The sequence below is a fragment of the Cololabis saira genome, chromosome 5, assembly GCF_033807715.1.
Source record: "Cololabis saira isolate AMF1-May2022 chromosome 5, fColSai1.1, whole genome shotgun sequence".
Lineage (NCBI taxonomy): Eukaryota > Metazoa > Chordata > Actinopteri > Beloniformes > Belonidae > Cololabis > Cololabis saira.
In genome coordinates, this window is record NC_084591.1 from 45,573,398 (window position 1) to 45,588,867 (window position 15,470).

Below are 15,470 nucleotides of genomic sequence, written 5' to 3' on the forward strand. Positions count from 1 at the left end.
CTTCATCTGATTGGTCCATATTTGATAGTTCCCCAAAAGTCACCAAATTTTGCATGCAAGGCAGGCCTGGCGATAAATTTGATATTTTATGGTTTACATTAATGGGCGTGGCAAAATGGCTCAACAGCGCCCCCCGGAAAACTTTGTGCCTCAAGCCCCACAATACGGTTTGACGTACATGCATGAAAATCGGTACACACCTGCATCATGTTGCAACTTGAAGAAAAGTCTCTTGGCGCCATGGCCGAAACCGAACAGGAAGTCAGCCATTTTTAATTTATTGTGTAATTTTGGCGCAATTTATGCCATTCCTTCGGCAATTAATACGGCCCGAACCGTAACGTGCACCCAGGTGTGTTATACCTCAAAATGTGCGTCTTCATCTTGCGACTACGTGCATTACTTTTCTCTTTCAAAAGTGTTACCGTGGCGACGCTAGACGCGAAAAAGCGCGCGTCCCCTTCATCTGATTGGTCCATATTTGATAGTTCTCCAAAAGTCACCAAATTTTACATGCAAGCCAGGCTTGGCGATAAATTTGATATTTCATAGTTTTCATTAACAGCGCCCCCTAGAATACTTTTCTCTGCCATTCTTCTGATTGGTTGTCCCTATTTCCTGCTATAACATTTGAATGTTTTGACATAGAGAGTCGTGGGTGGTGTCATCAGACTCTGTATGGAGTCCTTGACCTTCATTGGCCTGAACTAGCCCCGCCCCTTCTTCTGATTGGTTGTCCCTTTTTTCTGCTATAACTTTTGAATGGTTTGACATAGGAAGTCGTGGGTGGTATCGTTTCTGATATGCTTATGGGGGGCGGTGGCCGTGAGTGCGAGGGCCCGTTCATCGCTGCTTGCAGCTTTAATTATTATTGTTATTATGGTTATTATTATTATTGCACAGTGATTGATTTCTCTGAGACTCTATGAGTGATGAAAGTTCATCAGAGCACCAGCTTGGGGGAAGAAACTGTCTCTGAGCCTGGAGGTTTTAGCGTACAGAGCTCTGTACCTGTCCAGAGGGGAGGAGTTCAAACAGACTGTGTCCTGGGTGTGAGGGGTCTGCAGAGATGCTACCTGCCCGTTTCCTGGTCCTGGACCGGTACAGGTCCTGGATAGATGGGAGGTTAGTCCCAATTATCCTCTCCGCAGACCTAAAAAAAGGTTCTTCTCGAACGGTGCTACACGTTTACGTTCCTGATTGCAACATTTCCAAAAGTTCTCCAAAGGAAGGTTTCCTGAAAGTTTCCTGAAATTAACAGGAAGCGTTCCCTTATACAATCAAGTGGCAACATCATCAACATCATGTCAGGGTTGGTCCTCCAGCCTTCAGTGGTTTTCCACTCCCCTCTCTCCTGCTCACTCCACCTGCCAGCCACGCCCACCTCGTCACTCACTCCTTTCACCTGCTCTCCCAGCTGCAGCCCCTCAGCAATCAGGACAGCATAAAAGCTCCTCACTCCTGCACTCTCAGTGCCAGATCTTCACTCTGTTTGTAGATGCAAGACCTTCCAGCATTCCCTGTCTTGACCTCCCGTTGCCGACCCTGCCTGTTCCTGGATCCTGCCTTGTTTCCTGTTCTCCGTTGCCCGACCTTGTCTTCCAAACTTGACACCGATTGCTGCCTAATCCTTGTCTTGCATTCCTGCCTGCTCTTCGTCCCTGTTGAGGTAATAAAGCAAACCAGACAAACTACCACCGTGTGCTCCTTGTGCTGCATTTGGGTCCAAAACCTCACCCCGTAACACATCATCGTACACGAATCACCTCCAGGAGGAAGCTGCTTTTGAGGTGCCGTGGCTGCTCCTGCAGCACTTGTTCTCTGCTGATCTGAACTCATGTTTGGAACAGATGTAACAGTGAAACAAGACCTGATGCGACAGTTTTCTCCATCCCACTACTGCCTGTTTCTAGTACATTCCTGTCCATTACCGCCCACTCCCACACGTTCTGGTGATTTGCTACTTTGTCTTTTATTTAACTTAGCAAACATGTTTGTAACTGAGAAAATTGCTGGAATGCTCCATTTTCATAATTTCCGATAACAAAATGGAGCAGTGACAAAGGACGGCACCAAACTGTTGGCAGTTCATTCTCCCGACTCTTTACCTTTGTACTGTCCTGAAATACTAGTCAAATGTGCTTAACATACTACACTAATAAACGGTGTGTGCATTACTGATCGAGAGGAAAACTTTCAATTCAATTAAATTCAATTTTATTTATATAGCGTCTATTACAGACGTTGTCTTTAGGATCTTTCCAGAGACCCAGAACATGATCCCCGAGCAAATATTACATAAATATAACATAAACAATGGCAGGTAAAAATTCCCCTAGTGGGAGAAAAACCTTAAGCCAAACAGTGGCAAAAACAGCTCCTCTCACTGCCCCCAAAACCCCCCCACCTCCACAGTCTCTGATTGATTTCAATTATCTTCACAAAACTGTTTTGTTTTGGTCTGTTTTGGTGTTTATTTTTGACGTCAGAAGCAAAGATAGATGCTCGTTACGTTTTGAGAAGTAGCACAACACCTCTCTGATGCTGGTGAGACGTAGCATCGTAACATGTGCACGATCGCGCTGATGTGGCTTTGGGCTGACTCACATCTCTAATCTTAAACTCTGAAAGTCATCACTCTCAGTCTATTTTATGGTGATGTAAAAAAGAAAAAAAAAAGGCGGCATAAGAGGAGGATGGGGATGCGGTTTTGGTGTGTGTAGGCTGCTCTGCTTTGAACAGCTGGTCAACAGGGCAATCTGGCTTGTGTGTATGTTCGCGCGTGTGTGTGTTTGTGTGTGTAGGCGAGCGCCTCCGGTTTCAGCTAGCTGTCGGTCAGCAGGGCATGTGGCTCCAAAGTAAAATTGCCAACTGTTGCCATAGCAATGGTAAAGGAAACAAAAAGCTGAGTACTCCTGAAGTGAGGGAGCGAGAAAGGAGGCGAAATGATGCCTGAGCTTTTTTCTCACATTTTTCACACCATTTCTCTTGCAATCACAGCTCTCTCACTTTCGCTGATCCCCACCTGTTAGCTTTGTTTCATCTCTCTCTTTCTCTCTTTTCTCTGAGTGTATTTCTACATCATGACGCCTCTCTTTCCTTCTCTCTCCCTCTCTCTCCACATCTCCATTTCTCTATCTTTCTATATCTGTCTGTCTTGAGAGACAGAGGCTTGAGGAGCAGCTGGGTCCATCGGGGGAAAGAGGGAGTGTGAGAGAAAAATGGGTGAAGAGGGAGAGATGAAAGAAGGAGACAGCAAATGAATGAATACAAGCGTGGTGGTTTCATGACCACGGGCCATGGAGATGTTTGGAGGAACAGTTTATGAAATGTGACTCTCGGCCATGTAGATCCATTCAGCAGTCTTTTCTAAATCCTTTGGGGGGGGTTTCTTTTCAAGCAGCAAATTCAAATATTAATCTGCACGCTTAGCAATGAACACAGATATGAGCTTGTAACACTACAAGTGAGAGCTCATATGCGTGGGGATGTTCTCACGGCAGGGTTTAAAATCACACATCTAACAGCCTGCAAAGTGCAGCCGTGTTCAGCCATGAAACTGTGTTTGATTGTGTTTACCGCGCCAGAGAAACGCTGGTCTCTGCAAATGTCTTCTGCCGGCTTTAGGATTCAAAGGTGTGTTGATGGAGCTGAATGCAATCTTTTTTTTTTTATATATATAAATATATGTATTTCTTTTTATATTTTTATCCCGATTTTTTCCCCATTATAGCACCAAGAGCTCCTACACAAGCTACAGTCTTGGGTATTGCCAGCCTCTACCAACCCCGGGAGGGCCCTGCACTGAGCTCAGGTCTCCTCCTTAATCTGAGGAGTGAGCAGCTTCTTTTCACCAGACAGGGTGGGGCTTCTCTGGCCGGACGTAGCGCGTAGAAGGATCACGATCACGTTATTCCGGCCAGATTCCCCCCCCCCCCCCATCTGGAGCCCCGGCTGGCCAGAGGGGGCAGTACAGCCCAGGACTGTTGCATGTTTTTGTGAGGTCAATGGGAACACAGGGAGAACATGCAAACTCCACACAGAAAGGCCCTTTCATCAACCCCACCCAGGGTGTGGGCGCTGAAGTCATGGGGGAACTTAACACGCATTTCAGCCACTCACAGCGTCCCCGGCGGGAATTGAACCAAATACATGTATTAGGACAGACTGTACCTCAAAGATTGAAAATGAAGCAATTTGCAGGGTTCCCACGGGTGCTTGAAATCTTTGAAAGTGCTTGAATTTCAATGTTGTGTTTTCAAGGCCTGAAAAGTGCTTGAATTTTAGTTTAAGTGCTTGAAAGTGCTTGAAATTATAACTCTGTGTCTTTCACAAAATTGGGATCAGACTGTATAGTTTAGTTATTACAAGGAGAAATAAAATCAGTAAGGTAAAACATAACTAGATGTTTACAGCGTGATACAATGTACATAATTGTGATAAAAAAGCGGAAAAAATAAATATGAGGAACCCTGAATTTGAAAAATAACAATCTCTTTATATGTCAGTATACGTACATGGAAATAGACCAAAATTTGTCCTCTGCTTTTAACCCATCACTAGTTGCACTAGTAGCAGTGGGCTGCCGTTATTCTGGCGCCCGGGGAGCAATTAGGGTGAAGGGCCTTGCTCAGGGGCCCAAAGTGGTTTATCTTGGTTGCCATCCTGGGCCGGCTGCTGGAAAGAGCTAACAAAATAAATCTATAACCTGGATTACGGGATATGGGATGGATATGAATCAGGGCAATCTTAATAAAGATGTATCCATCTAAATGTCAGCCTGTAAGTGAGTCACACCAAAATGGGTTCGTCCACCAGAGAACTACGAAATGTCCCACTCCCAGTGTATCCGGGTCACAGTTTAGGGACTCGCATCAGGATCTTCTGGCTGATAAACAGTTTTTACCTTTGAAATTTTCAGATCAGTATTGCACTTAAAGTCTACTTGATGACTCGATATTTTTCTCTTAAAATTAAAAAAAGAAAGAGAAACACACATTTTCATCCACTTATTATCAGCTGTTTAGCTCACAAGAATGAAATCAAAGCCAGCAAAAGGATGGGGACCACAGGTTTCTGACAACAGAAACAAGTCAAATTCTGCAAATTATCATTGCGTTGTCAAAAATCTTAAAAGCTCCCTCAGAGCAGCTTTAAATCAATTAAAATGGAAACAACAAGCATGCCAAGAAAGGGTTGACTGTAAATAAAAGAATAAAAAACTCATGGTCTCGACATGATGGGGATTTATGTGAGAGTTAATAAAGAACCGCACGTGTTGCTTCAAGGGCTGCGAAGCAAGATGGACACAATCAAATCCAATTTTGACCAAGGAAAATAGATGACCAAAGAAGTGAGAGCTTCCCAAACCTTTACATGTGGTGGCATATTTGCAGTGTCCAAACATTTAACAGAAAACATTAAAGGTGCTAAAGTTACAGCTTCCTGTAGATGACATTTTTCATGCCATGTCAAACGCGACTCAAAGGTGTAATTTTTTCGGGATGCCGGCGTAATTTGGGCATTTTTTGTTTTTTGACTGTCCGATGTTGTTACCACTCACTCAAGGGTGAGGACATTAATCTTCATTCCAAAGCTGGATTATGTTGTAGTGGTTGTTTGTTCTGGTGCTACAAGTGCTTTCCAGCAGTGTCTTTACAAAACTCTTCACCTCATTGATCATACTTCTGTATACTAAGCTGTTTATCTCTCGTAGCCTTCTCCCCATCTTCTAAATATTGATGGTATACTCTCTCATTTCACACTAGTGATTTGGGTTTTTTTACATTTGAATTATTACATTTGTGTTTGGCATTAAGGTACACAAACTTGGCACATTTAGTCCTAAAAGTAATTTCCTCTAGTGTGAACTCCAGGAATAATCCACTCATCCCTACACTATTATTATCCCAGCTGTGCAGTGGCTGTATTTTCACGTTTAGTTGTTCATATCGTTGTCATGGCAACATTATATTCCAAAAGACAGGGCGTCTTTCTCAAACTTTTTCTTTTTTTTTTCTTTGTCTGCATATATATTAATGGATAATACCATTAATATATATATATATATATATATATATATATATATATATATATATATATATATATATATATATATATATATTAATGGATAATACCATTTATATATATATATATATATATATATATATATATATATATATATATATATATATATATATATATATATATATATATATATACACATTCATACATACATACATACATTTTTTTTTTTGGTCTGATTCAGTGAGCCAGGTTCCGATCCACTGTGACACAAATACGGGACGCACACTTCAGCCTGCCGGGCTGCCATGATGCCTAAGCCGTGAAGTGCAGCTACTCTCCTCTGCTTTCTTCCAAAGTGTCAGACAGAAGAATACAAGCTGTAAATACGAGCTTTCTCTGGGTGAAGTATGTCTGCATTGATTTAGACAGTCCTGTATGATTAAAGGACTTCTGAAGTTGTGTAGACCATCAGTAAAATGTACATTTTCAACTGAAAGCTGGCTAAAACTCAAATTTAAGAACAAAAAGAGAATGCATAACAAAAAAAAACTAAACGGGGAAATACTTCACCAAATGGGTCATTAATTAAGATTGCTGAACTGAAAAGGTTTTTTCTTCAAATACTTTTTTTTATGTTAAAACATATTTCAGTCCCCATTTATTAGGCTTACATAGAGATATTGGGGTGATGAACTTGACTTGATCTAACCCCATCCACAGAAACCACAGGTGGGAGCTGAGGGGGTGGTGGGATTTCTGTGAGTAACCGCGAGCTTTTCAGGCAGAAGACATCAGATGGTGTCTTAGGGTGCTTTCACACCTGTCCCGTTTGGAGCAGTTGTTCCGAAACAGGGGGCATTTCCCCCTAAAGATCGGTTCGTTTAGTATATGTGAACACTCTCAGATGCCGGACAAAACAAGCGAGCCGAGATCTCCTAGGAGAGGTGGTCTCGGCTCGCTTCCATTCCAGACCTGGAGCGCTTTGTTTGCAGTGAGAACATAATTGTCACAGTACCAAGTGCCAAGTATTAAACTATGAAGGAAAGGAGGAGATTGTCTTCATCCTGGACCAACAGATCAGCTTGGTCCCTGAAGACTCTCTCCTGATGATCCAGATCTTGGACCAGCAGGGGCCTCATGTACAAAGAGTGCGGCGCACAAAAAACATGCGTACACCACTTTCTACGCTCACGGTTGGATGTTCAAAAAGTGATTTGGACATGGAAAGTTGCGGTCTTTCACCCACACATCATGTCTGGCATACGTACATTTCTGAGGTTTTGTCTGTTGGCGACACTCACTGTTGAAGTGAACATGAAGTCAACAATAAGTTCACGACTAGATGAAGGACACGACAGTCCCCACATCATCGGATAAGTTACACACGAGTGGAACTGCAAAAATCTCACAATCAACCACATGAACATATAAAGTTGGAGCACTTGGAGACAGTCTTTACACCGATCTGCTGGTCCAGGGTGAAGACTGGACCATCAGCTGGTTTAGGTCACCAAGAGGATCCTTCTGGATCGCTGCTCTGAACTGGACCCAACTGCTCCGGTTTGGACCAACATGATGCTTTCAGCGGGAGCTGCTGACAGGTCGGACATCTCTCAGTCGCCATGACGACCATATGGGACGACTACTTGAGATAAAAGCCAGATCATAAAACGTCCCATAACTGTGTCTGAACAGACAAACATTAAAACACAATTTGCAGCGAAGAACTGCTATATAACTGCTAAGTTCTGTAAAGTTGTCTCTAAAATAAAACTAATGTGTCACTGAAAGGTTGGTTGAATAATGTTTTGTGATGGAGGCCGGGACCTAGACCCATCTCTCCTCCCGGTGATGGAGGTGAAGACTCTCTCCTGATGATCCAGATCCTCCAGATCCTCCAGACTGGCAGGGAACTGAACTGAACTGAACCGAACTGAAATCCCCCCAAAAGCCCCCCCCCCCCATGAACACTCAGGACTACAAAACAACTGCCTCTTTTAATATCACCACTGTGTCACTTTAAATTCACTGCTCACTGTTTTTAATATATATTTATAAAACTGTCTTACATACTGCACAAAAAAAAAAAAAAAAAAAGCCTTTTGCACTCAGTTCCAGTAAATATCTGTGTTGTGTTGTATTTGTATTTGTATTTATTCATGTGAACTCTTTTTTAAATCCTTATCTTTATCTTTTTAAATTTTTATCTGTTGTGCCTGTGCCCGCGCACTTTATATGTTTCACCGAGGGAAGTGGGAAACGTCCTCTCGATTCTTTGTATGTCTGACATGTGAAGAAACGATAATAAAGCTACTTTGACTTTTACTTTGATCTGGCCCAGCAGGTCAGCTTGATCCCTGAAGACTCGCCCCCTCCAAACGCTCCACTGTCAAATCCACGCAAATTTAAAAGTAGTTTGTATAACATTAAAAGAACGACCTTACCAAGTGAACAGCTGACACGTTTGACGGCCACTCTGGTTGTATTTATATCAAGAGCCTTATCAGTTGCTTGAATGTCACAACCAATCACAGCCCATATGTGATTGATCATTACTGTCATCCTCAGAGCTAATTGTCTGTGAGTCATCAACACTCTTCATGATGGTAGTCATACTTGTGTGTGTGGACCAGCTGAGGAAGACGTCAGTCAAACTCAATGCTAACTTCCAACTTTAGACATCACAGCCTCCGTCACAGTCATAGCCCGGGAGCTAGGGATGTCCTCTCCCTGTCAGTGGGCTGTTTTCTAGCAGCTCCACGTGTGGAAGTGTCCTTGGGGAAGACACAGATACCTGCATCACCCCCAATGTGCCATCTGATGTCTGATAGTAGAGCAAAACAAATGCTGCCCAGTGCAAGAGAAGAAAAGGCTGAGTTCTGAGAGAACTTTCTAATAACTCAACCAGCAGCCCTTTTGTGGCACAACAACAGTCTTACTGTCATGGTTGGTCCTTCAGTACTTTTCCACTCACCTCTCTCCTGCTCAACTCATCTGCCAGCCACACCCACCTCGTCAGTAACTCCCTTCACCTGCTCTCCCAGCTGCAGCTCCTCAGCCATCAAGACAGCATAAAAGCTCCACTCTCCTGCACACTCACTGCCAGATCGTCTCTATGCTTCTAGATGCAAGACCCTCCAGCATTCCCTGTCTTGACTTCCCATTGATGACCCTGCCTATTCCTGGACTCTGCCTTGTCTCCTGTTCTCCGGTGCCCGACCTTGTCTTCCAAACCTAACACTGATTGCTGCCTGATCCTTGTCCTGCATTCCTGCCTGTTCTTGGTCCCTGTTGTGGGAAATAAAGCAAATCAAACTACCACTGTGTGCTCCGTGTGCTGCATTTGGGTCCAAAACCTCACTCCGTTACACTTACATCAAGCTCAACCTAAAAACCTTTTAACAATGGGATAGTAAAACAGTTTTGTTTTTATTTTAAGATGACCAGAATTAAAATATACATTTGCCAAAATATAATTTTTCTGTCCTTATTTCTTGCCTTGAAGCTGGGACGCACAGAAACAGCGGTGAACAACTTGAACCCGGTGTTTGGAGTAAAGTTTCAAGTGGACTATCACTTTGAAGAGATTCAGAAGCTTCGCTTCGCCATCTTCGATGAAGACAAGTGTGCCACTCAGCTCTACGAACACGACTTCCTGGGAGAATTCATTTGCACTCTGGGAGTGGTACTGTTGATTATTTTAAAGAAAAGGAATAATAGTTTGAAAGTGGAAACTACTACATGAACATTTCACCTTATCTCTGTGATTTGTCTGATTTCAGTGTAAAGCAAAGGACTCCTGACCTGCTTCTTTCTCTTTGATTTTCCACCAGATTGTGTCCAATAAGAAACTTGACAGACCGTTGACCTTAGCCAACGGGAAACAAGCTGGCAAAGGAACCATCACGGTATTAATCTTCTTTTTAAAAACATATTCAGTGTATTTAGAAGTATTTTTTTCATGTTTTTATGTTTTAGATATTCTTACATTTGCTTAGATTTTTATTCCAATGCAGCATCTTCACATACATTTCCACAGAAATGCTGCCAGAATTGTTAATGACCTTTGCCAAAGACGCTGATACAAGCCCATACCACTGCAGACCGTTGGTCCTTTGACTTGCTGATAACAGTCTAGATGGTCCTTTCCATCTTTGGCCTGTGGCCAATGGTGCACAAAAAATAAAACATTTTAGCACAATGATGCCAGATGCATCCAGGACCAGAGCTGCTAACACCAGCTCTGGAGAGTGCTGACAACAATTATTATGGGAATGCCAGTAGTGGCAAGCCGATATTGCAATCCAGCCTTTCATTGGCCAAAAAACAAGAAACACCCCTGTTCTTGGCATACACCCCTTTTCAGGGGTGTATGTCAAGAACCTCCCTGATAAAAAATCTGGGGAAAAAAAAAGTTTAAAAAAAACGGAAAATGTTACCAAGCGAAACGTAATTTTGCTAGTAAGCTAAAGTCGCAGAACTAAACTTTTTGCAGTGGGTGTATGGCATGTCCCCGCTCTGATGGGGAAGAAAAAAAATCCTCAAAAACTAAAAAAAAAAAAACAGAAAAAACAAGGAAAAACCTGTTCGTGTAGGCGATATATTAGTATACAGAAAATGGTTTCCCCTTTCTTCCGCTTATTATTCTGCACGCCTTTTGTCCGTTAATGCAGCCGGAACCACAATGTGCACCCATGCATGGCATACATCAGTACGTGCATCTCCATCGATGGGGCTTTTCTCAGTCAACAGTGTTACCATGGCAATGCTAGCGGCTAATTAGCGGAAAACATTTCAAAAATTCTATACCTTTTTGCTCGACCATACTTTATCGTAGAGACACAACCAGAACCACTTCTGACAGAACCAGAACCACCCCAAACACAACCAGAACCACCTTAGACAGAACCAGAACCACCCCAAACACAACCACCACAGACAGAACCAGAACCACCCCAAACACAAGCAGCAAGAGGAGACAAATGGGCAGTAAGGCACGCCCATATCAAAATGTCCTGAACGTTTCTAGTTGTTATTAATACAATTGGCATCTTAAAGCATTGAGTGGTATTTTTTGACATAACTCAGTATTATGTTGATTGCCAAAGATTTCCCAGAGAAAGCCCTTTGTGCATTATATCAACTGTTGATCACAATTCACAGTTATACAGCTTAGAATTGCTTTTTATGAGCTGAAATTCCATAATAATGATAATGATTGAGCACAATTCAATTTGTTGACAAATGTGTGAAGATACTCCTCAATGCACTTCAAATACTTAATTTTTAATTTCTATCAAGCTGTGATTAAAGCTAATGAGGTTACAAAATGCAAATCTAAGTAATCAACGTAAAAGTAAGATTCTTTTCTTTTCCATATGTATTTTTTTAACATGTTTCTTTTGTTTTGTAACTGCTTGGTCTTAAGTGTGACTGAGTTGCACATACAGCGGTGTTTTGATGTTAAAGATTCCGCGGCTCCAGTGGTCTTTACTGAAAGAAGCTTGGCAGGAGATAAGTGGCAGAAAGAGGAAGTAGCCGTACAGCGAAGAGAGTCACAAGCTGGCATCTGAACCTGGACCGCCTGCATGAGAACGATAGTCTCTTAATATAGTCCCTGTGAGCTACCCGGCGCCCCGGAAACTTTTGTTAACAATGAAAAGTAATTTTGCTGTTAAAACAAGCATCTACTAGCACAAAAAAATAAATAAGACATTGTAAGGTTTTGGAGATGGTAACCCTTACATGCAGGATAAAACCTTGCGGGATTCAGGTGTAGAGCGAGCAGTGACATACCATGAGACCAGCAGGGATTTTCCAGAACTCTGTTTTTCTTTAATTCAAGTTGCATGAAGCCACACTTTCATACATGGAGCAGGGCAAAGAAAGCACAGGCTTACAGGTGCAGCAGATCCTGGCAGCAAAGGTGAAGCCCAACCTGACGCCCCTCTCTCTCACCCTCCACCTGCTCTGACACCTGGCCTATCTACTGACGGCCTCTACCATTTCCCACACACCAAATTACATTTAGAAAATATGTTTACCAATGAATCCTGCAAATAATATTTACACAAACAATCTACAAATGCATACTGCATAACACAGATTAAACAAAATACATAATAAACTGAATAAATGTCAAACAGAAGCTAAATTCAACAAACCCCTCTACCCCCCCCCCTCTCTGTGCCTGGTTTACTTGGTACAGCCCAACCAGGTAGTTAATTGACACAGCTGGATCCCATCAATTGGAGTTCTGTGGCTGCATGCACATGTTTGCACCCATGAGAACACGCCCACCCGGAAGTCGACCTCAAAGAGACAGTGGTTAGTTGGGTCACCAAAATAAAAAGTACAAAAAAACAACAACAAAAAAGAACTTCCTATGATAATCAAGTTGTCCAACTAGGGGGGATGATTTCCCGGTCCCTCACAAACATACTGCTGCAAATGTAACAGCATAGCTGACAAGTTTTTAACCCTTCCCTGTGACTCGGGAAACATCATGGACTTATAGTATACAGACACGGACACACACACACACACACACACACACACACACACACACACACACACACACACACACACACACACACACACACACTCATACTGTACTGCATCTTCTAAGTTCTTGAAGTGGATGAAGCGGCTGTTTACAGCAACAGCACGGTTCTACTGTACATGTTGGTTGTGCGTTGACGCTGCTGCTGTTCCCGGTGCTGATGTGAATATTTATTGCTGTTGGTATTTGTGTTGCATCAGTTTATAACTGTATTGTTTTAATGTAACTTTAGATAACAGCACAGGAGTTGTCTGACAACAGAATCATTACTCTGACCCTGAGTGGGCGTAAACTGGATAAGAAGGTAGGCATATTTACGCGCATGCGCACGCACGCGCACACACACACAGGATCGCACTCAGGAGGCAAATACAAAATCGAATCCACTTAAGTGGATTTATGCAATCAACGCTACTGTAGACACACAGTAAAGTATAATATAACTGTAAATGTCATAGTCTTCACTTTTGTGGGACTTTTAGGGGCAATAACACCAATAACTGATCATTCCAGAGACACTGCAAACAGAACCTTTCTTTGATTTACATCTTTTGTTGACTGTTTTATTATCTTTTCGTGCTCTTTTGAATATTTAGGACGGATCAGTTATGTTTATGTTTCATGGTTTTATGTGTTATGGTCTTTTTACTGCGTGCATACATGCGTGTGTGTTTAATTACATTACACAATGCAGACCTTTGTATTCAGATATGTATTATATATTACGAGAATAAAGTCCTAATGTTGTGAGAATAAAGTCGGAAGGAACCACACAGACTTGGCAGAAATTGCGTCTTTTGTGGAAGAGGAAAAATATTTCTGATCATCTTCATTGTTTCCTGAAAAACAACAAAACCTCTTTGAATGGCAGCAGATGGAACCACTGCTAGCCTTGCAGTCGACCAGACAGCTCCTCTTCCACAAAAGATGCAATTTCTTCCAAGTCTGTGTGTTTCCTTCTTTGAAATAGATGCAGTCGTTTGTCACAATCGTTTTAAAGTCCTTATACTGATAATGATTCTATGCTGATGTGCCAAAAGATTAAGTATTTCCTTATTTGTGAAACCGATACCAAAATATAACTTCACAAGTGTCACGGCTCAGACAGGACAGAGAACCCAAAAGCACAACACCAGGCAGAATCAGAGTCTGTGAGGCTTTAATACTGGTCAAAGACAGGCAGGGGTCAAACCGGGCAGACAGGCAGATCAGGCAAACAAGTCCAAAGGGGCAGGCAAAAATCCAAAACCGGGAGTCATGCAGGGTTACAGGCAGGCAGGCAGGCAGGCAGGCAGGAACAGGACAGAAATCAGGAACGCTGGAAAGCGAGGCAAAAGCACACGACAATCTGGCAAACTAGAAGGTGGAAATGGGCCGGTATATGAGGGGAACTGCTGATGAGGGAAACCAGGTGTGGAGCTGGGTGGGGAAGCACAGGTGAAGGGAATGAGTGGATTTCTGGCTGATTAGGGTGGCAGGATCTGGAAAGACAGGGGAGTGAGTTAAACAGTAAAAAAAACTTATCCTACACTGTGAAACTGTGATAACAAGATGCTCAATATTCCTCATTTTAACACAGGAAGAAGACTGCTCTTCCTGTTAAGCCATTTTCACATAGAGGGCGCACAGCGGCAGCCGCCGCCGGCTTTCCCATTCATTGTGTAGCCTATGTGCTGACTCCGCGCAAGGGTGCAGGGTCTGCCGCCGAGGTCGGCGGCGCGCATCAGGACGCACGCCGCCGCTTGCCGCGGCGGCAGAGCGCGAGACGCCCCAAGCTTCTGCTGCAAATTTAAATTTTTTTAATTTCACCGTACGCCCTGTGACGGCATCTCGGCGGTGTCCAATAGGAGAGAAGGTGCTGGAGGGAGAAAAGAAAAGTTGCAGCTTGTAGATCAGAGACGATCAAGATGGAAGAAAGAATGATCTTGGCTGTGAGTCTGTGTGAGGAGCTGTGGGATAAGACTGCAGGCCTATCGGGACATCAATAAAAAGGGACAAAAGTGGAGAGAAATACCTGGTGTGTTTAAAAGTGGTGATATTCTTTTGCTCTTTTAACAATAAAATGTTAATTTAAAATAAAATATAGCATTTCCATGCCTCATATCAGGATCAATTGAATCATTTATCAATATATGGTTATGAAACTTTTTTTCGGTCGCCAAGCAACTTGCAACAAATATGTAGGGTCTCCAACCCTGGTCCTGGAGAGACCTATCCAGCATGTTTTAGGTGTCTCCCTGCATGAACACACCTGATTCTAATCAATGGTCGTCATTAACTTGTCATCAAGGTCTGGGCAGTTCTGTTGCTGACACAGCTCCTTGTATCATGGTGTGCTGAAGCAGGGAAAGATCTAAAACATGCTGGATAGGTGCTCTCCAGGACCGGAGTTGGAGAACCATGCGCGCATGCGTGCCCTGCTCTGCCCCGACTCTGCACTGAGTCTGCGCCGAGTCTGCGCCACCCCGGCGGTGTTGCCGCGTTCTATGTGAAAATGGCTTTAGAGTTCTCATAAATGACGACTTTTTTCTCGTAATATTATGACTTTATTCTCGTAATATTACGACTTTATTCTCGTAATATTACGACTTTATTCTCACAACATTATGACTTTATTCTCGTCATTTTACGACTTTATTCTCGTAATTTCCAATTTTTTTTTGTCTTAGTTTGGCCCTAATACTCCGTCGTACTATATGGATCAAACCAACACTTATAGAACAGTATAATCTAAAGTTAAATTTATTTATGGTGCTTTCATCTGCTTTTTAACAATCCCATTGCTTAAAGCACAACTTTCTTTGAGTTACTAACTGAAAAATGAAATTGTTTCATTAAACTGAAATGTAACTAAGCCGCAAGGGAGAGTTACCGCACACAC

At 42.7% G+C, this 15,470-nt stretch overlaps 1 protein-coding gene across 1 annotated transcript in view; it reads left to right on the plus strand.

Annotated features, from left to right (window-relative positions):
- cpne2 (copine II) overlaps positions 1-15,470 on the plus strand; it is a 313,754-nt gene that overhangs the window by 128,139 nt on the left and 170,145 nt on the right. Inside the window, exons 3-5 of the mRNA XM_061722711.1 lie at positions 9,533-9,712; positions 9,861-9,935; positions 12,822-12,893. Of these exons, the coding sequence (XP_061578695.1) occupies positions 9,533-9,712; positions 9,861-9,935; positions 12,822-12,893 (327 nt within the window). The remainder of the gene's footprint in view (positions 1-9,532; positions 9,713-9,860; positions 9,936-12,821; positions 12,894-15,470) is intronic.